Source organism: Oncorhynchus tshawytscha, linkage group LG12 (assembly GCF_018296145.1).
Source record: "Oncorhynchus tshawytscha isolate Ot180627B linkage group LG12, Otsh_v2.0, whole genome shotgun sequence".
NCBI lineage: Eukaryota > Metazoa > Chordata > Actinopteri > Salmoniformes > Salmonidae > Oncorhynchus > Oncorhynchus tshawytscha.
In genome coordinates, this window is record NC_056440.1 from 37424065 (window position 1) to 37445608 (window position 21544).

A 21544-nucleotide genomic window follows, 5' to 3' on the forward strand; every position below is an offset into this window, starting at 1 on the left:
ATGCGTTAGAAAATAATTTTGTTGTTGTGGTCTTTTTGGGAGAAACTTTGATCAAATTAGTGTCTTGTGTCAACCAGCCTCAACGTTTGTCTCTTACATATTTGATTAGATTATGGGTGGGATTCTAAAATGTTCTCCTCCAATTTTCGCAGGCTAGCGTTTTTCGTCATGAATCTTGTTCTGAAGGCAGCTGTGCAGAGTGGTCACTAGCTGGCACAGCCACAAAGTCATAAAATCTGATTTTTAACATAACCTTAACCACACTGCTAACCCTAATGCCTAACTGTAAGCTTAAATTAATACAGAAAAGCTCATTTCTGTTTTCATGAATTTTTAAAATAAAGCCAAGTTTGACTTTGCAGCTGGCCCATCTAACAGGAATTGCTCAGCTCTGCCTCCAGGACAAAACTCATCCCAATAAATGTAAACTTGCTAAACGTTCATTCGTTCCATTAACCATGACACTGGCTTTATCAACTAAGTAAGATGCGTTTCTGGACACGGTTCCAGGATGTTATGACGAGACCAGGTCCAGTATTCACAGTGAGTCTCAGAGCAGGAGTGCTTATCTAGGAGCAGTTTTGCCTTTTGGTTCATAATGAATAAGATTATATGTACGGGGGCAACCTGAACCTAGATCTGAAGACGCTTTATGAATACTACCCCATAGTGATAGGAATGACTTGATCTGGCTAGCATTGCAAATATAAACTGACTTGCTGACATGTCATGTCGCGTTCTAAAGGCTTGCACACATTGCACGGTGTGTGGATCTAGCATTCGTCTGCCGATCGTTCAACACTACATGTAAAATCGATGCGCACTCCGTTGGCAAATTACGGCCGGTGTTGTGCCCAAAATCTCCCCCTGCCAGAATCCCCCCTCCCTTCATTCATTCTTTCTTCATTGCTGCGACTTGCTTGCTAGTTGAGATTTCTGCTCTTCACTCCGTTGTTAGTTTAGCCTACATTTCACCGATTTTAGCAGCAGAAAGCATTATTATTTGTGTCCTTCAAGGCAGCTGTCAATTATCACGTTAGGCTGCGTTTCATAATTTCGGTTTGATCGCGGGGGAAGCACTAGTAATGTCTGCAGTTTTCGGTTTGGCTATTTGTTTCAAGTTTATTAGTCTATAAATAAATCTATTTGCCAAAATTCGTCATCTCTCCCATGTCTTATTCGACTAGTAGTTGTTCTGAAATGTTTATTACTTGCCTACATTTTACTCCCTCTGTTTAAAAATGTCGGTTGCCTACGTGACGTTGGTTCTATATAAAGTATTTGACTCTGATGTGTGCCACAGAAAGTATTGACTCTAGAGTCAAATACTTTCTGTGGCAAGCGAAATTAATCATTAATGCATGTGCGTTATATTAAACATAGAGGAGGGAGTAAAATGTAGGCAAGCAATAAACATTTCAGAGCAACTACTAGTCTAATAGGACATTGGAGAGATGACGAATTTTGTCAAAGAGATTTATTTATAGACTAATAGACTTGAAACAAATAGCCAAACTGCAGACATTACTGCAGACATTACTAGGCCTCCCCAGCGATAAAAAAAAAAAATGAAACACAGCCTAACATGATCATTGGCAGCTGCCTTGAAGGACAAATAATAATTCTTTCCGCTACTAAGATCAGTGAAATGTAGGATAAACTGACAAAGGAGGGAAGAGCAGAAATCTCAACTAGCAAGTAACTGGAGCGGGAGGTAACCTAGTGATTAGAGCGTTGGGCCAGTTATTGGGAGGTTGCTAGATCAAATCCCTGAGCTGACAAGGTAAACATCTGTTGTTGTGCCCCTGAACAAGGCAGTTAACCCACTGTTCCTAGGCCGTTATGGTAAAAAAAGAATTTGTTCTTAACTGAAATGTCTAGTTAAATATATATATTTTTAATAAACTTGCAGCAATGAAGAATTTAGTGTTTTCGGGGGGGTGTTCTGGCAGGGGGGAGATTTTCGGCACAACACCGGCACAGTTCAGAGGTGCTAAGTTCTCTCGGTCAGCAAACACTATTGGTGTGTCTGAACCCTAACACTGTTTGCTCAGAATGTATTGGGGTTATTTGACATGTTTCCCAATATCCCCACTCCTTACACCACATTAGACTGGGACCCACATTGGATGCCTTATTACAGTATACCCACACTAGAATGCCAAGCTAGCTCTTGTGGTCTTCATCTCTGTTGTATGAACATCTCGTTGCTTTAAAAAAAATATATGTTTTTGAAAAGATTCTCTCCATGTAATCAAAAGGGTTCTGACTGATTCAGGTCCCCGGTTTGTAGATCACTTCTTGAGGATAATGTAGCACTGAGTATATTTGAGTTAAAGGCTGTTATACAGAAATACATGTTCTTGGAAACTGATATCAAGAAATTATAGTCTTTAAAAACGAACCTTACATTCATGGTTCTGTCTTTGTCTCCAGTGGGACTAGTCCATTTCATTGTCCATTTGTCCACACACTGAGTGGCATGGTCCTTATTCCCTCCACTGTGTAGAGAATGAATGAGAGTGAGAGCACATAGCCTGAGAGCCAGTCTGTTTCAACTCTCTTGCCAACTCCTTATGTCATGCCAAACATGACATGATAATTCCATAAGGAGCTGGCAAGAGAGCAGAAATAGACTGGTCCTCAGGCAAGAGAGAGCACAGTGCTGCTGGTCACCTTTATCTAATGAATCAAAAAGAACAGGAAATGAATGGGTTGTCTACAGGAAATTAACAGGTGTCAAAGGTTCTGTTGGGGTTTGTGTTTATGTTTGTGTGTGTGTGTGTGCGTGTGTGCGCGTGCGTGCGTGGTGTGAATGAGAAAGGCCAGAGAAGAATACAAGCACTGCCACTAGACTCGACTAGAGTTTCTCTTGTCGAGCTCAACTCTTCGCCACTAAAACCAGCAACTTGTTTCTACTTACAACATTTGGAGACCCTTGTCTTAAGACTTTTCAGACTTCCTCACACATATATGCCACTTCTCTCCACCCAGCCCTACTGTGATGACTTCATTACCCTCTCCACCCCCAGCCCCCTGTCAGTGATGAAGATGAGGGGCCTAAAGGGTGACTGCTCTGAGTGGCCTCTTCACCCCAGCTGGAGTAAAGGAAAGGCTTTTCTGTATCACCATCCCTGGACAAAAAGACGCACAGATAATTCCAGGATGACCCGTCCCCCCGTCCCCCATCCCTCTCCAACACTCCTGGCCTGACCTCTGGGCATGTTAGGGCCTGCGTTCACACGCTCCCCCTAGGACAGCTGGACCAGCCTGGGTCCCAGCCTTTATCCAGACCCTCTGTATGGCTATCTCTCCCTTCCGCTCCTCCATCACAAATCGGGTTTAAAAAGGCACTGTACCACCTCCCTCACCCCCCCCCCTTCCTTGGGCAACAATGGGCCGCCCCAACCCCTCTTCTCCCCCTCCTCCTCCACCACATCTGTGAGTGCCCCTCTGTCTCCTTATTCTTCCCCTAACCGCTCCATTATAGTCCCTCTTTCACTTGTAAATGTGGCCAGCGATACTTCTGATGGGTCTTTTATCCACATGGCCGGGGTCAGAGGAAAGGTAGGGGTTGGGGAAGGGAGGAGAGGGATGCAGTGGGTAGGAGGGTGGGCCAGAGTGGAGGGACAATTGCGACAAAGAGTTAAATCCTTTTTTTGTGTGCAATCATTTGGGACGATTGGCCAATCAAACTCTTGCCTGCATTCCTCTAAGCTTCCTAGCAAGACATTGCAGAGGCAGCAGAGACAAGACACAGGACAAGCATTTGGTTTGGTTTTCATGGACACTTGCTATATCACTACCATTGAAACCAATGGAGTGTGAGTGTAACATGATCCCGAGTGGCTCAGTGGTCTAAGGCACTGCATCTCAGTGCTAGAGGTGTCACTGCAGACACCCTGGTTTGAATCCAGTCTGTATCACAATTGGCTGGGGTTGGGAGTCCCATAGGTGGAGCAAAATTAGCCCAGCATTGTCTGGGTTTGGCAGGTGTAGGCCGTCATTGTAAATAAGAATTTGTTCTTTAACTGACTTGCCTAGTTAAATAAATGAAAACATGTCATTTAAAAAATCCCATTGGCCTTATTTGAAACTATTGAGATGATACTGTTGTGACTTCCTACCCAATTACTAATTTAGCTATTCAATCATGATACAGTGACTGTTTTTTCTGTTGATAGACTTAATTTGGGAGTAAAAGTTAGTGTCGAAATATCCTGCTCACCTTGTTGATAGAAAATGTCTCACAGATTTTTCCTGTGTGGGTGCATGTTGCAAGCGAGTGCAAGGGAGGAGGAGAAGGAGGGTGGTGGAACGGCCACCATGGTGTCATGTCTTGGTCAGTGTAGAGTGGGTTTATATGTTATTTTAGCTTCTGTTCTGACCTCAACAAAAACCCTCGCACACAACAAAGGCGTGGTCTCTGTGGTTATAGTCTCCACGACAACAGGTGGACAAAGGGGGAGCGGTGGGGGGAATGTGGGGCGCAGGGTAAAAGGGGGTGACGGGGGGGCAGGGGGGGGCTGACCTTGGCCTCTATGTGGTCAGATGGGGTGTGAGGGCCTCAGGCCTGGTGGGTTTAGGGATGAGGAGGAGTGAAGAGGAATAATATCACGATGCCTCTCATTCTCTTCAAACTTGGAATGATTAATGACAACACAAACCCCTCACCCCCTCTTTCTCCACACAAGCCAGCCTTCCCAAACCCCCCACCGCACCACACACCATCCCATCTGATCTCTATAGGCCTGCTGCTGCTCAAACACTACCCTGTCCTTTGACATGGTCACTTTCCCAACACTGTTGATTGATGAATGACTCCATTCCCACCGACACGTCATGGTAATGCTGCAAGGAACGTGCAACTGTGGACCTGCCATGTCTGTGGACTAATGCCACCCAAAGTAGAAACATCTGCATCACACTTTAGGGTTTAAATCCTCTCTGCTAAAGTGTTAAAGGTTTTATGCATGTTGACTAAAGTTCATTGTAGTATTTACAATGTCCTTTAGTAATAATATTGAAACAATTCTGAAGATTAGATGGGATATTGATGATGACACAGGCAATACAAACTGATTGCTTCACTTTCTGTCCCTCAATATAAAATCTCTCCCTCTGGTTGGGAAAATGGTTTCTCTCAACAACAAAAAAAAGAGCATCATGGCTGTTATTGTCTCTAATCAATGATGTCATCCCTCTCCTATACAGTCAGAGCTGTACTATAAACAGAGTATGTCTGTAACTGTGACTCCATGGACAGGTGGAACAATGGTGGAGTGTGAAGAGAGAGAAAGCGACAGGGAGAGTAGAGAGTCACTGTTCTCAGAGACAACAAAGCAGGGTTCCTCTTTGGTACCAAAGGGTGGTGATGGAGGTGGTGAGGACAAAGGGGATGTAGGGGACACTGAGAGTGCTCTGGCTCTGTGAGTGGTCAGTCAGCCTCAGTGATGGCTCCAGACATCTCAGACATCTCTCACTCAGACTCACACGCCTGCCTGCTGCCACGGACGGAAGACCAAGAAAGGGCTAGTGGCGCTTGCCTGCACAGCTGCACCGCACAATGACACATGTATATGGATGGACACAACCACACATGCATACAATAGGTGCATATTACAAACCACATGCAAGGCAAGCTTATTAAAGACTTCTTTATCATTTCTCTGTTTGAGAACAACAGCGTACCACCACAGAGAAAACTGGCTGGATCCGGCATAGGCGGCTAGTGATGACATATCCGGGGGGGGGGGGGGATGGTGAGGAGGAAGGGGGTGGTACATCATCATATGGATATCTGCAGTCCCTGTCTCCCTCAGCTCTGCCATCACTAGGTAGCTGTGGTGGTATGCAACTCAGACTATGTTAGGATGTAAAGGGATATATGAAGACAACAGGCAGAGGGGGAATGTACACACACATAGTGTTATTACCAGGTGGTCTCTCTCAAGATATGTTACTGTCACTATCTATGTGAAGTATAACTGAGGATCTAAGAACAGCCTGGAGGGGTTTCAGGTTATCCCTGGCGTGCTGTACCATACCCAGCACAGGAGTTAGTCTATGTGACCAGACAGTGGATAATGCTATTCGGCTGTAACGTCAGCTCAGCAGCCCTGTGATGCTCCTCCGCCTCTCCGCCATCCCCTGCTCTTACACAGTGGTGTTGTGTCACCCATCGCAAAGACACAGAAGCCTGGTCACGTGACTGGGGTGTCCAAGGGACATGAGGAAGGAAGGAAAGAAGCGACTGACCCTGATCACAATGAAGGCTGCTATAGTATCAGCTGTGTGTGTTGAATGTATATGGAACATGGTGATCCAGCAATGGAGGTCATGGTTTAAAGCAGTAAAACTGTGATAAAGATAAATAACACATCCAACCTTATCTTTTATCATCTTATTTTCATTCACAATAATACACTTCCTGTCCATGTACGTCGTCCTCTAAATGTACTACCGGATTACCGAATACAAAGTCAAATTAGTGCTGTTTTCTGGCATATAAACCCTAGTTGGATATTGATAAAGGTGTTGAAAGACTCGTTTAATCAGTGCAGTTTGCAGCTGTTTCATGTTGAAGTGTATTTCTATCATTACAAGAACGTGTTCAACAGAGAGGGCTGGGTTCAGACATCCGAAACACACTGCTGTTGAACTGTAGATAAAATAAATCACATCAAAAGACATGCTAATAGTGTACAGTATATCAGATAATAATCCCAGTCATTACATGATCTCATAAAGACTAATTGACTATTATCAATCCATTTCTTATCAATACACACTGATCACTAAGAATGCCTGTGCAATATAATTAACTGGGCTCCCGGGTGCGCAGCAGTCTAAGGCACTGCATCTCAGTGCTTGAGGTGTCACTACAGACACCCTGGTTCGAATCCAGACTGCATCACTACCGGCCGTGATTAGGAGTCCCATAGGGAGGCGCACAATTGGCCCAGTGTCGTCTGGGTTTGGCCATGTAGGCCGTCATTGTAAATAAGAATTTCTTCTTAACTGACTTGCCTAGTTAAATACAGGTAAAGAATAATAATAATAATGTGTCAAAATATGTACTTTAATGTTTCTATGTCATCCTCTCTGTTGTAAAAGATTCAGATTTGAGGCTGCTGGTGGAAGGTGTTTAGGCTTGCGTGTTGGGTGGGAGTGAGAGGACCACACACATGTCTGTCTCAAGCAATAATCCACTTTTTTTTATTATTTCATGTATAAACTGAATAAAAAAATATCCTTGCTGAATCACACCCATTTACCTGAGACACATTTCCAATAGATCCTCATATTTGCGTTCCATGCTTACAAGAGAAACAAGAGACGAGTTTGATGAATGAATTACTGAGAGCAGTAGTTACCAAAACTGTGTTGATATTGTGGTGTAAAAAACAAATATATCACCAAGCGAGGATGGCAAAAGCGTGTCTGTTTATCCCACACTGGAGACTTGGGACGAATTCCATACTGGCATCTCTGATTAGAGCAACAATATTACATTTTCATGGTTTTAGTTCATATTTAGTACTTTATTTCTGTTCATACTAATAATGCAGTTATTCATAACTTCCTATATGACCTTATCATGAGATGGTATAGAGATGAGTGGTTGAAAGGGAAATGTCCAAAGAAGAATGGCAAAGAATAGGCAAGAATGTTTTTCAAAGCATTGACCAGTCTGCCCCATTACCAACACTTATATCAATGATGGGCTGATACATTTTTGAGTTGATGAGTCGAAATGGCATAAACACAGGAGTTTACACATATCCATAAAAACATATTGGAATAATTGAATTAAGAAATTATTTGAAAGGTCTATGTGACAAAAACATTTGCATGCTAAGTTAAAACCAATGACTGGTCAAAGCAAGAAATAATGAAATGATGTTTAAGTTTTAATTTTTTTTTTTTTTTTATTTTTTTTAAAGCATCATATTTCAATATCACACATGTGCAACTCAAGCTTACATGCAGTATGAAATCAACAACACATAAACAATGATATTTCCACTAAGATCAACAAAAACAAACAAAAAATGAATAAACCTAGATTAATAATTGTATTATTAATGATGTAAAACTAGCTATACCTTGAAATATAAGTACAAACGAATTCCCTCTTAATTGGCTTGTAATGGTGTTTTAAAATTGTAAAGAGGTTGCAAAGGTCACGGTTTGTTAAGCAAAATTCAAATGATACATTCCTTAAGAATTATGCAAATTGTAATCCTAAAACAGCACTAGGAGCCACAACAAAAGCTCACCAGTAGAGCAGCAATAAAACCCATCCTTGCCTAAGGGCAATCGAAAGTAGGAAGAGGGAAATGGAAAACATTGAAAGCTTCTCTTCGGGGGATTGGACCTAACTCTTCTCAAAATAACTGTAGGCCTACTTAGTCCTAAATAAAGCATTGTTGATTTATAATGTTATAATGCAATGAATGTACACGTGTAGGCTATACTGCAGGCTATACAATGACTTTTAGTTGACATAATCGTCTAAAGCTTTTGACCAATAGTGACTCCGTTTTGGATAATTGGTGGTACTATGAATACATCGAATAATCAACACTTTAAGGCAGATTTCCAAAAAGAAATATCACGACTATGGTTACAAGACTAAGAACTTGTATTTACGACACTGATGTGAAAGGAACCCCCAGCAACAGATGTCCAGATACAATTCTCGGGTTGTGTTTTAAATTTCACAAGAATTGCGTTTGGACAATCAACTGCAAGGGCTCAAAGTGTGTCTCAAAACGAATTGCTCTCATCATTCAAAACAGTTCTCAATTAATCAATTTAAATTCATCATATAAATGATCTTTGAATCTGTAGAATATATAGACCTATAGAAAATATGGAGGCACTATCACTAATTGTCATTCCAATCATGTACCTGACCAAGGATCCTCATCTTATTTGGTAAAATGAAATATCATCAATTGCAGGATACAGAAACATAATGTAATCTGGATATGTGCAAATTAAACTAATACCGTTTAAAAAGCAGTAGCCTATTGTTTTCTTATATAGCAAAACTTTTGTTTTCTCCTTTAAACATTTTATAAGTCAGCAGGTCTAGTAACAAACATGCACATTTCAAATTCATAATATCTACGATTTTCGATACTCTGATCTTTGATAGCCTATACCAATGGCATGATTTACCAGAAGATGTTTAAGTCGACGAAGGCCTCAACGATTATACAATTTCCCCTTCGAAAACATCAAAACATTGTAAAAACTTCTTAAATTCAATACCATAATATGACAACATGAAAATGGTTTGCTCTAATCACCAGCATAGGAATCAGAAGAAACGAGTCGTTCAAACTGCATTACGACTGCGTTTCGACATATCTGCACCTGTAAGACGCATCTCCTTGCACATATAGTTTCCACACCATTATAGAGCAGTACACAAGCAGTTTTAACTCGACTTCAAATTCTTCCAATCATACAAAAAAACTCAATGTTTATATTAATGTTAAAACGGTATAAGGCGACAAAGCAGAACATTGCTGATGTGAGAAAGCCGAGGGGAAATTGTTAAAACGCGAATGCACCTGCTCCTCCGCCGTCCCCAAGCAGCATTTCTTGTATACTCCAGCTTGTAGAAAAATTATAAGACGCGAAAAAAGGGTTATATGAGTCAACTCGTGGCGCTCCTTTAACTGGCTATTACTTAATATGACGACTGCACGGGAATGGCACTGCGTGCTCGCTATTCTGTTATCCAAAGGCTTTTCTTGAGCTTCACCAACAATAACGGTGTTACCGAGATGGACGGCGAGAGGGAGTGGGGATGGTCTTCGCTTGGTACTGAATTTGAATAACACCACGGGGTGATAAATGTCCATTGTGCTGAAGAAGTAATGCATCTGCACTAGCTCTGATAGCACACACAAGCCAGCAGCTGCGAATGAAGGACCAGTAAACATTTTAAAGACACAACAGACCTATTTTGGCTCTCCAGGGCAATTACAATCAAAACACTGTTATCCTTGTAAACGTATTGTCAATACGAAATGAACTTTCCTCTCTGTTGTTTCACAATAATAAACCAGGGGTATTCGTACAATGCAGCCAGGCACTAACAAATATCAACTTGTTTATTCATTAGTTTATTAAAAAAATATTAATGAATGACCTATTGGCAGATGATTTGGCTGTTAATAACATGTTAATTATGTATTAATTAGTAGAGCCTATAAGACTTTGAGGTCAATTTGATTACCATAAATTGAATACATGCTCGTGCAGTTTAGGTCTATGCCTCATCTATCTGATAAGGACATTGTAGTCGTTTTCAGGAAAATCTTCAAGACATATACTAAAGATTTATTTAGAGCTGTATGACACAGGTGATTGACAGGTGAACCACAAAGCGCGCGAGGGTAATGTTGTGCTTATGGGTCGAAAATTGTGACCTCATTCTGAAACAAATTTACCAGTAAGTGTCCATATCCCCAGAAGACCTGCAACTATTCTGACTAGCCTACAATTCTTCAAATTTTTGGACCCAAACATCTCTTTCAAAAGGCAATTAGATCGACTGGGTCAAATGATTTGCTAGGTTCAATTGCTATATCGAATCACTTCCCTTATCGAATATGCATCGCATGGTGTGGAGGAAGGTAAACCTTGCCCAAAAAGGCATGCTACTTGCGCTTCCCACACTCCAGATGCTTTAGGCCCATCATAGCTCGGGTTAAAAGCCTACTTCTCCCTTATACATTATTAAACAGTGATCGCCTTCGGGGTTGGTCTCTTCTCCCCTTTTCCTTTAAAGACATCTCAGTTGGTTTCATCCATCGCATCGCACTCCTACAGGGGAGTGAGTTAACATTTCCTTTGCTGGGAACATCTTCTCACTGTCGATGCTCATTTGCCTCTTAAAGGGCCTGCCCGCTGCTGCCTTTTCACGGCCATGTCAGAATAATTTATTGCGGGAGGCGCGAGATCACTGGAGATTATGGCTGAAGGGAGGGAAAAGACGCGTTATTAATGCTTACTTATCGGGAATGCAGGCAGGGACTTCACTGATTCACTAAACTAAACCCATTCAGTTCATTCGAGAGAGAAAAACTATATTAGGCCTACATTATGAACCCACTTTATGAAAGTCATTGAATAGATATCTGTATTGGGAAGAAAGATTATTATATTTCTCAGATAAACCTGTACATTTTCTTCTGTAGTTTACTACATTATGGAAATAGCTTGAGAGTTTAACTAGTTTTTTTTCTTATTTTTTTCCAGAGATTGATACTCCTTTCATACATGTTTTGTTATTGTATGAAGTCAACTTCGACATTTCAAAAGTTTCAGTGCTAGCTGATGCTTCCTAGTTCGTCACCACCAGTCACCACTAAATGAAAAAACACATAGGCCTCTTAATTTGATCACTGTTGTCCCAGAGAATGCTAAATGTAATTTATTCAAGGTTTAAAAATGCTTCTAAAAAGTGTGAATTCCCACTTTAAAATATTAGACTTGATTTGCCCTAACGAAAAATGTATCAACCCTAAAAAAAAATCTCCATTAATTTTAATCCACAAAGTAATTCACATTTCCTGTTGCTGCATGATTATTTTCCTGCTGTGATTAACATGGTCAAATTAAGATAGCAGGTCTGTTAAGGACACTCTTTCCCCAGTGCAGTGTGGATTTGAGTAGGCCTAGCCAATTTTTCAAGGTCTGAATATATAATAACATCATTTATTGTAACAATTTTTGTAAATCTGAGAGGTATATTCTAGGCCCAAAGCTTTGCCTCTTTCATTGGAAATACATTCTCTTTAGTTTTCCTTACTTTGATATAAATTCATCCCATTTTGTAGGCTTATAACAGATGCAACAATACAAACCAGGGCCATAGCCCATGTGTAAATCTTAGTGTAGGGCATCAAGTTATCATATATATTTTCTGAGACCGACTGTGTTCATTTTTGGATATAGGGAAAAAATCTTTGCAGTCTTTAAGTGATTGGGGAAATACATTTCACTCTCCAAGCCTCAATGGGAGCCAGTAGAACTGGGGAATCCTCTTGTTTTCACTTCTCTTCATATTCACCTTTCTCTTGACTTAAAACAGCATGCCAATACTGCACGGTTCCTAGGTAAGGAGAGTATAATGGCCCCAATAAGCTAGGTGAAGGTGGCTGGCTGTGACATATGGCATCACTAAACCAGAGCCTCAATATAAGATCCTACACTAAACCATTAGGATTAGTTTGACGGTCTTATCCCAAAGAGAGGGAAGGAAGACAGTATCTTGCTTGATAATTACAAAGGACTACATTGAGAAAGTTCACCTTTACAAACCAGGGAAATCGATCCACATTCCTATACTGATAATGTCCATATTATCGTTCCCAGGTCATCTGTTGGGGATCATGGTGAATAACAAATCCACTTTAAACTCAAAGCTTAAAAAGCCTCAACCTCAAGAAATCTCTGAGGGTCTGCAATTTGAGTGACAATAATGCAGTTTGTTTGTGTGTGTCCATCCCCCATCCCTGTCTTTTTGTGTATCCCTGGTCTTAGCACATCTGTGAGCTTAGGGGAAGACCCCCCACTGGGCTTTGGGCTAGTGCAGCTCAGCCTATAACTGCTGAGGGGAAGCCATTCCTGAATAAATTAGCCCAGTGTCCAGCCTTATTAGTGACCTCTGACCTTTCAGAGAAAAGTTAGAGGCCACCACTGCACTCTCCCAGGCTGACCACTCAGAGGGGCTGGGAAAGTGCCCTGGTAGGTGAGATGGCTGGCTCAAGGGGGTCACATGAGAGAAAGCGAAAGGGGTAGAGAGGTGGGGCTCTGTCATGAGTGGAGAGATTCCCTTTGAGTCCCATTCCCCACATCCACAAGTGTGGCCCTGATGCTTTGTTGTGACTCTGAGCTAAGGCCAAACAGAAGGCTTCAAACAGCCCTATCCTACAATGTTTGGCCCCCATTGTTTTCTCCCCCGCCCTTTCTTTCGACCTGCATTGCAATCTATTTGGCCCATTCTATCAGTTTTTCCTTCTCTCATTCTGCCTCTTTCTGTACTTTTTATATGGTCCTTTCTCAGTTTTTGTGGGCTGGTATTCACTTTGGTGAGAATCCTACACTTATTGACTGTTTGCTACTGCTCATTAAGAACGCTTGTTGATTAAGAGTGTGGTTATAGGCTGACAATTAAAGGATGGAATATGTTGTATCAGTAAATACACCAAAGACAATGAGTTTAGATGATGTGAGACTTTGGGTGGCTGAAACATGAATGAACCATGTTCTTTTATCAGGAAAACCCTCCGTTTATTCACTATTAGTTCCATTTCTTCTCAATGCCATTGGTAAGATGGTTGTTTAATCATTTTAAAATCAAGTATTGGTCTCTCCTTCAACCTTGCACATAATTAGACCACCAAAAGCCATACACATGGTAGTTTGGGAAACTTAAAAATAAATGCATACTGCATACCAATCTAGATCTATGCGATGATTATCTTATACACATCTAAATTCTTTGTCCTTGAAACGAAGTGTGCTTACTTGGCATTCATTTCACATACATCCTAAACCAGAGCATAAACAAAGTCATAATAAATAAAAACATGTACACACTTTCATATTTCTGCAAGAGGCAGCTTTGTTTCAGCAGCAGCAAAGCTACTATCCCAGAGTATTCTTAGTTTCACTGGCTCTGTCAAAGTCTCTTGTTAGTCTCAGGTCTGGCCAGTGGTCGTGTCCTTTCGTGGAGCGCTTAAACGCTCCCTTTGTTTCCCAGTCTGTGATGCTAGTCTGCCTCCACGTGGCGACACTGGGGACTGCACATTCTCCTTGTCAGTGAGCTGGGAGAGGAGAATGTCCACACTCTCTTCTAAAACCCCACTCAGAACCTCCTGTTCCTCCTGAGAGAAGCGGCCCAGAACATGCCTGTCCACTGATGTTTTACCTGATGGTCTGCCAATCCCAATACGCAGTCTGGGCATCACCTGGGGGCCACAAGAATAGAATAGTAATTTATTGTCTGTCTTTTTGCACCCCCCCCCCAGACAACAGTTTCCTTTGACAGACATGACATTTCTCTGGATTCTCTAGCACTTTCCACAAATTTGTCAAAGGGAACAGTCACCTCTCAATTCCTCCCAATGTGGGAAGGGATAGTATTTGTCTGTGTGGAAAGTTACTTACATCAGTCTGCAGACACTCGACACAGGACCGCACACCATTGTGACCCCTGTCAATCAACAACATATAGAATGAGCACAAAGTTGGGAAGATCACATTGTTGTCAGATAGCGTCAATAGTCATGCTGATATCTGTCTGGGAATCAACTCACCTGGCGCTCCCTCCTTGTTTCATTGCAAGCTTTCCAAGAGGCTTATCCAACTCATCATGAACCAGCAGTATGTGCTCAGGCTTGATGCTGTATTTACCCGCTTGATTCAAGGTCATTAAAAACAAAATATCACTAACAATGATATCATTCATATGATCAAATATCATTAACAAACAGGAAAGCAAAGGCTAGCTTTTTCCATGGAGAATAAGAGCACCTCCTCCCAGCTGCCCACTGCACTGAGGCTAGGAAACACTGTGACCACCGATAAATCTGCAATAATTGAGAATTTCAATAAGCATTTTTCTACAGCTGGCCATGCTTTCCACCTGGCTACCCCTACCCCGGTCAACAGCCCTGCACCCCCCACAGCAACTTGCCCAAGCCTCCCTATTTCTCCTTCACCCAAATCCAGATAACTGGATGTTCTGAAAGAGTTGCAAAATCTGGACCCCTACAAATCATTTGAGCTAAACAACCTGGACCCTCTCTTTCTAAAATTATCCACCGAAATTGTTGCAATCCCTATTACTAGCCTGTTCAACCTCTCTTTCGTATCGTCTGAGATCCTCAAAGATTGGAAAGCTGCCGGGGTCATCCCCCCTCTTCAAAGGGGGAAGACACTCTAGACCCAAACTGCTACAGACCTATATCTATCCTACCCTGTCTTTCTAAATTCTTTGGAAGCCAGTTAACAAACAGATCACCCACCATTTTGAATCCCACCGTCCCTTCTCTGCTATGCAATCTGATTTCCGAGCTGGCCATGGGTGCACCTCAGCCACGCTCAAGGTCCTAAACGATATCATAACCGCCATCGATAAGAGACAATACTGTGCAGCTGTCTTCATCGACCTGGCCAAGGCTTTCAACTCTGTCAATCACCACATTCTTATCAGCAGACTCAACAGACTTGGTTTCTCAAATGACTGTCTCACCTGGTTCACTAACTACTTCTCAAACAAAGTTCAGTGTGTCAAATCGGAAGGCCTGTTGTCCAGACCTCTGGCAGTCTCTATGGGGGTGCCACAGGGTACAATCTTCGGTCCGACTCTTTTCTCTGTATACATCAATGATGACGCTCTTGCTGCTGGTGATTCTCTGATCCACCTCAGACGACACCATTCTGTATACTTCTGGCAGTTCTTTGGACACTGTGTCAACTAACCTCTAGACGAGCTTCAATACCATACAACTATCCTTCCGTGGCCTCCAACTGCTCTTAAATGCAAGTAAAACTAAATGCATGCTCTTCAACTGATCACTGCCCACACCTGCCCACCCGTCCAGCATCACTACTCTGGACGGTTCTGACTTAGAATATGTGGACAACTACAAATACCTAGGTGTCTGGTTAGACTGTAAACTCTCCTTCCAGACTCACATTAAGCATCTCCAACCCAAAATCAAATCGGCTTCCTGTTTTGCAACAAAGCATCCTTCACTCATGCTGCCAAACATACCCTCATAAAACTGACTATCCTACCGATCCTTGACTTCGGGGATGTAATTTACAAAATATCCTCTAACACTCTACTCAGCAAATTAGATACAGTCTATCACAGTGTCCCCCATTCTGTCTCCAAAGCCCCATATACTACCCACCACTGCGACCTGTATGCTCTCTTTGGCTGGCCCTCGCTTCATATTCGTCGCCAAACCCAATGGCTCCAGGTCATCTACAAATCTCTGCTAGGTAAAGCCCCGCCTTATCTCAGCTCACTGGTCACCATAGCAGCACCCACCCATAGCACGCGCTCCAGCAGGTATATTTCACTGGTCACCCCCAAAGCCAATTCCTCTTTAGGACCCCCTTTCTTCCAGTTCTCTGCTGCCAATGACTGGAACGAACTGCAAAAATCACTAAAGCTAGAGACTCATAACTCCCTCACTAGCTTTAAGCACCAGCTGTCAGAGCAGCTCACAGATCACTGCACCTGTACATAGCCCATCTATAAATAGCCCATCCAACTATCTCATCCCCACACTGTTATTTGTATTTTTTTATTTTGCTCCTTTGCGCTCCAGTATCTCTACTTGCACACTCATCTTCTGTACATTTATCACTCCAGTGTTTATTTGCTATATTGTAATTATTTAGCCACTATGGCATATTCATTGCCTTACCTCCCTTACCCTACTTCATTTGCAAACACTGTATATAGACTTTTCTATTGTATTTTTGACTGTATGTTTGTTATTCCATGTGTAACTGTGTTGTTGTTTGTGTCGCACTGCTTCGCTTTATCTTGGCCAGGTCGCAGTTGTAAATGAGAACATGTTTACAACTAGCCTTTTGAACTAATTCCTCAGACAGTCAAAACTCAAAATGCATAAAATGTAAAAAGACATCAAGAAGACAAGATTCCTCACCTGCTTTGGCCACGGATACACCATTTATGTTCATCAGTAGTCGTGGTCGGAGAAGCACGATTTGGGTGTCCTGGATGTCACATACGATGACCTCACCGGACACATGCCTATCAGCACGCCAGTTATCAGCTACCCCAAGCCGGGAAGCAAGTGCTTCCAGCACTGCCATGCCTACGCTGTGGCGTGAACGGTTCATTCCAGGGTTTCCCAGTCCCACAACCTGCACAACGACAATAAATACATATTTTCCATCTTTGCATATTATATTTCTCTAAACGTCATTGGTGAGCACAGTGGTTCTCCTACCACAAGAACATACTGATTTGTGTCATGCTAGCCACACATTTTTAACTAACAATAACAAAGTCTCGTTTCAAATATATGATCAAAATCAGTTTTTGGCTCATAATTGTGCCAGGGAGCCTTGTTTTTGGAGCTCTTCATGTCTAACTTATAATTATGAAGAATAAAAATGTAGAAGCCCCAGGTAGCCTACATTGCTGCTACCCCACATAGCAAACTTTAAAGACATATAACCCGCCTGTGAGAATCCCTTGATGTGTCCTAATACAAGTGCATAAAAATCAGCAAAATGGACAGCGTGAACTAAATCAAAGGACTGATCGCAGGCGAAGCGAGCCCTTCATCACGGCTTATTGTGAAATAGACACGTAGGCCTTAGCGGACTAAACTCCACTCAATGGTGTAGGAAGTTTCTGATGACTCCACCAACGAAGTGGAGCGGAGACCAGGCTTTGTGGAATCTAGCACTGATTACATCAATTCGCCAAAGGTCAGTACTTCAGAAACTGTACATAATGAAACCCCCTGTCTTGTACTGGTTTGTCCTTTGTAGTTGCATGCTTTTCTTTGTTTGCTGAAATCCATACTTTTTCAAATAAACATGAATCAAATAAAACCAACGACTGTTTCCCTGCTGAGATTCAATTGGCACATTCGAATTATAAATGATTTTCCATCTTAGAGCAACAGCAATGAACAAAGAGTTGGTGGTTGCATTTGGTTAACGTTTATTGAAAAATTATGGATTTCAGCAAACAAAAAAAGGCACCCAACTACAGAGGACAAACATAGGTACAAGGTAGGCGTTTCATAATAAAAAATAATTGAAGTATTGACCTTAGGTGAATCGATGTAGTCGGAGCCAGATTCCACAAAGCGTGGTATCTGCTCCACTCCGTTGGTGGAGTCATCAGAAACTTTCTTCATCAAATCAAATTTTATTTGTCACATACACATGGTTAGCAGATGTTAATGCAAGTGTAGCAAAATGCTTGTGCTTCTAGTTCCGACCATGCAGTAATATCTAACAATTTCACAACAACTACCTTATACACACAAGTGTAGAGGAATGAATAAGAATATGTACATACAAATATATGAATGAGCGATGGCCGAACGGCATAGGCAAGATGCAGTAGACGGTATAGAGTACAGTATATACATATGAGATGAGTAATGTAGGGTATGTAAACATTATATAAAGTGGCATTGTTTAAAGTGGCTGGTGATACATTTATTACATCAAATGTTTCATTGTTAAAGTGGCTAGAGATGAGTGAGTATGTTGGCAGCTGCCACTCAATGTTAGTGATGGCTGTTTAACAATCTGATGGCCTTGAGATAGAAGCTGTTTTTCAGTCTCTCGGTCCCAGCTTTGATGCACCTGTACTGACATCGCCTTCTGGATGATAGCGGGGTGAACAGGCAGTGGCTCGGGTAGTTGTTGTCCTTGATGATCTTTTTGGCCTTCCTGTGACATCGGGTGGTGTAGGTGTCCTGGCGGGCAGGTAGTTTGCCTCTGGTGATGCATTGTGCAGACCTCACTACCCTCTGGAGAGCCTTATGGTTGTGGGCGGAGCAGTTGCCGTACCAGGCGGTGATACAGCCCGACAGGATGCTCCCGATTGTGCATCTGCAAAAGTTTGTAAGTGTTTTCGGTGACAAGCTGAATTTCTTCAGCCTCCTGAGGTTGAAGAGGCACTGCTGCGCCTTCTTCACCACGTTGTCTGTGTGGGTGGACCATTTCAGTTTGTCCGTGATGTGTACGCCGAGGAACTTAAAACTTTCCACCTTCTCCACTACTGTCCCGTCGATGTGGATAGGGGTGCTCCCTCTGCCGTTTCCTGAAGTCCACGATCATCTCCTTTGTTTTGTTGACATTGAGTGTGAGGTTATTTTCCTGACACCACACTCCAAGGGCCCTCACCTCCTCCCTGTAGGCTGTCTCATTGTTGTTGGTAATCAAGCCTACAACTGTAGTGTTGACTGCAAACTTGATGATTGAGCTGGGGGCGTGCATGGCCACGCAGTCATGGTGAACAGGGAGTACAGGAGAGGGCTGAGAACAAACCCTTGTGGGGCCCCAGTGTTGAGGATCAGCGGGGTGGAGATGATGTTACCTACCCTCACCACCTGAGGGCGGCCTGTCAGGAAGTCCAGGACCCAGTTGCACAGGGCGGGTTCGAGACCCAGGGTCTCGAGCTTAATGATGAGTTTGGAGGGTACTATGGTGTTAAATGCTGAGCTGTAATCGATGAACAGCATTCTTACATAGGTATTCCTCTTGTCCAGATGGGTTAGGGCAGTGGGCAGTGTGATTGCGTCGTCTGTGGACCTATTGGGGCGGTAAGCAAATTGGAGTGGGTCTAGGGTTTCAGGTTGGGTGGAGGTGAGGTGGTCTCACAAAGCACTTCATGATGGCGGAAGTGAGTGCTACAGGGCGATAGTAATTTACCTCAGTTACCTTCACTTTCTTGGGAACAGGAACAATGGTGGCCCTCTTGAAGCATGTTGGAACAGCAGACTGGGATAAGGATTAATTGAATATGTCCATAAACACACCAGCAAGCTGGTCTGCACATGCTCTGGGGACGCGGATGGGGATGCAGTCTGGGATGTTGGCTGCAGTGAAGGAGAGCCCACAGTTTTTGGTAGCGAGCCGTGTCAGTGGCACTGTTGTCCTCAAAGCGAGCAAAGAAGTGATTTAGTTTGTCGGGGAGCAAGACATCGTGGTCCGGGACGGGGCTGGTTTTCCTTTTGTAGTCCGTGATTGACTGTAAACCCTGCCACATACCTCTCGTGTCTGAGCCGTTGAATTGTGACTCTACTTTGTCTCTATACTGGCACTTAGCTTGTTTGATTGCCTTGCAGAGGGAATAGCTACACTGTTTGTATTCGGTCATGTTTCCAGTCACCTTGCCCTGATTAAAAGTAGTGGAGTGGAGTTTAGTCCGCTACATAAGCCTATGACTCATTCTAAATTCGTGACAGGTCACATAAAAGTCTACTTTTTCTCAAAGCACAACGGCCACAAAAAAAGGTTGTAGAGTTGTGGCTGCAGAAAGGCCTGTTGAAAGACTCTGCCATGCTTTTGCCATTGTTCCCATTCTCCTTCCCATAATTAGAACTGTGAACTTATAGAAAATAAATAGAAGATTTATTTTCTATATTGCAATAGCCTGCTTTCAAACTGAGCGGTATACCGCTACACGCCTAGTCGTTATCAATAACTAACATAACTTGTATGCCTAAAACAATCTATTATCCATCTAATAATAAAAACAGATATGTCAGTTAGTTAAAAGCCATCATTTTTTATTTTAAATACTTTTTGCCTAGTGAGCTTTTGCAGCCCAAAAGACACTCATACCTAGGAAGGTGAAGGCTACAGTAGTAGGCTAAGGGACCTAACGTCTCCTCCTGCCAAGTCTCCTCCTGCCAAATCTCCTCATGAGCCAGGTGTCCTGTTCAAATCCCACGGTGAAATCGGCTCAAAACAAGTGAGTTAGCCTAGGCTAGATTAAGCACGTGGGGTGATGAGTATGATACTGTTTTCACATGCAAAACTCATTACTTTTGATTAAAAAATGCTTTATCTGCCTTCCCAATGAAAACTAATTTGAAATTCTAACATCTATTTTATGGAAAAGAGATGTATGTTTCTGGACGATGCACCATGCTACATTGTTGACAACATGACTTCAAAAGGGCGCTCCTCCCTCACCAATTTTGTCCGTTCACGTCACAGGACAACCATTGACAATAACACACAGAAGCAAAAAAACAAACATGCATTTCACTTTTATAACGTAAAAACATAGATAAAGTTTGTCAAATGTACGTCAAACATTTAAAGTGTTTGCATGTTAGCTAACCTTAACCTAATTGTCCGAAACTGCTATATTAATTCTCCTAACCTGCTTGAAAAGTCAACACTGACCAACTGTATTCAATCTAGTCAAAACAGTGTACTGACTACAACATATTTGGGTTGCAATAGTTTTCTTTAATAATTCACTTACCAGTTTCCGGCGAGAATTTGTGTGGACTCCAGCTTCACTGCCCATCATAGGTCCAACGGGTCCAGTCAGCATCGCTCGATTTATCAGTTTTAATAAAAGTCGTCTCATTGTGACAAAGTTCAGGAGTCTTGAAAAACGGTGACACACAAAACCAAAGTTTAGACCTACCAACAACAGTAACGTTTCCCAGGCTTTAATGTCTATTGACGTTTCTCATAAGCACAGAAAAGGCAACGTTAAACACTTTTGCGTTCATAACTTCATGTTCTCTTGGAGCATAGCGTCAAAAGCCTACTGTCTGTGACCACCATCAATAGCTTAGATCCAATAACGTACTCCTGACGTTTCAGTTCAGTAATAAACTAATATATTTGAAATGTCTATAGTTTAAAAATCTCGGCCATCGCTATAAAATTGAGAACACAAAATAAGAAACATTGGAAAAGGATATCTATATAGCTCTTTTGGTAAAAACAAACCTGCCGTACCATGCAACTT

General features: G+C 42.3%; 1 protein-coding gene across 1 annotated transcript; it reads right to left on the reverse strand.

Annotated features, from left to right (window-relative positions):
- Positions 1–13295: 13295 nt before the first annotated feature.
- On the reverse strand, positions 13296–21544 carry LOC112263121 (probable peptidyl-tRNA hydrolase). Its single transcript, XM_024439117.1, has 6 exons — positions 21526–21544; positions 21047–21173; positions 16722–16941; positions 14349–14448; positions 14200–14245; positions 13296–14000 (listed from the first exon to the last, which is right to left on the reverse strand). Exons 2-6 carry the CDS (start codon positions 21152–21154, stop codon positions 13731–13733), a joined length of 744 nt encoding a protein of 247 aa, XP_024294885.1. The 5' UTR covers positions 21155–21173; positions 21526–21544; the 3' UTR covers positions 13296–13730.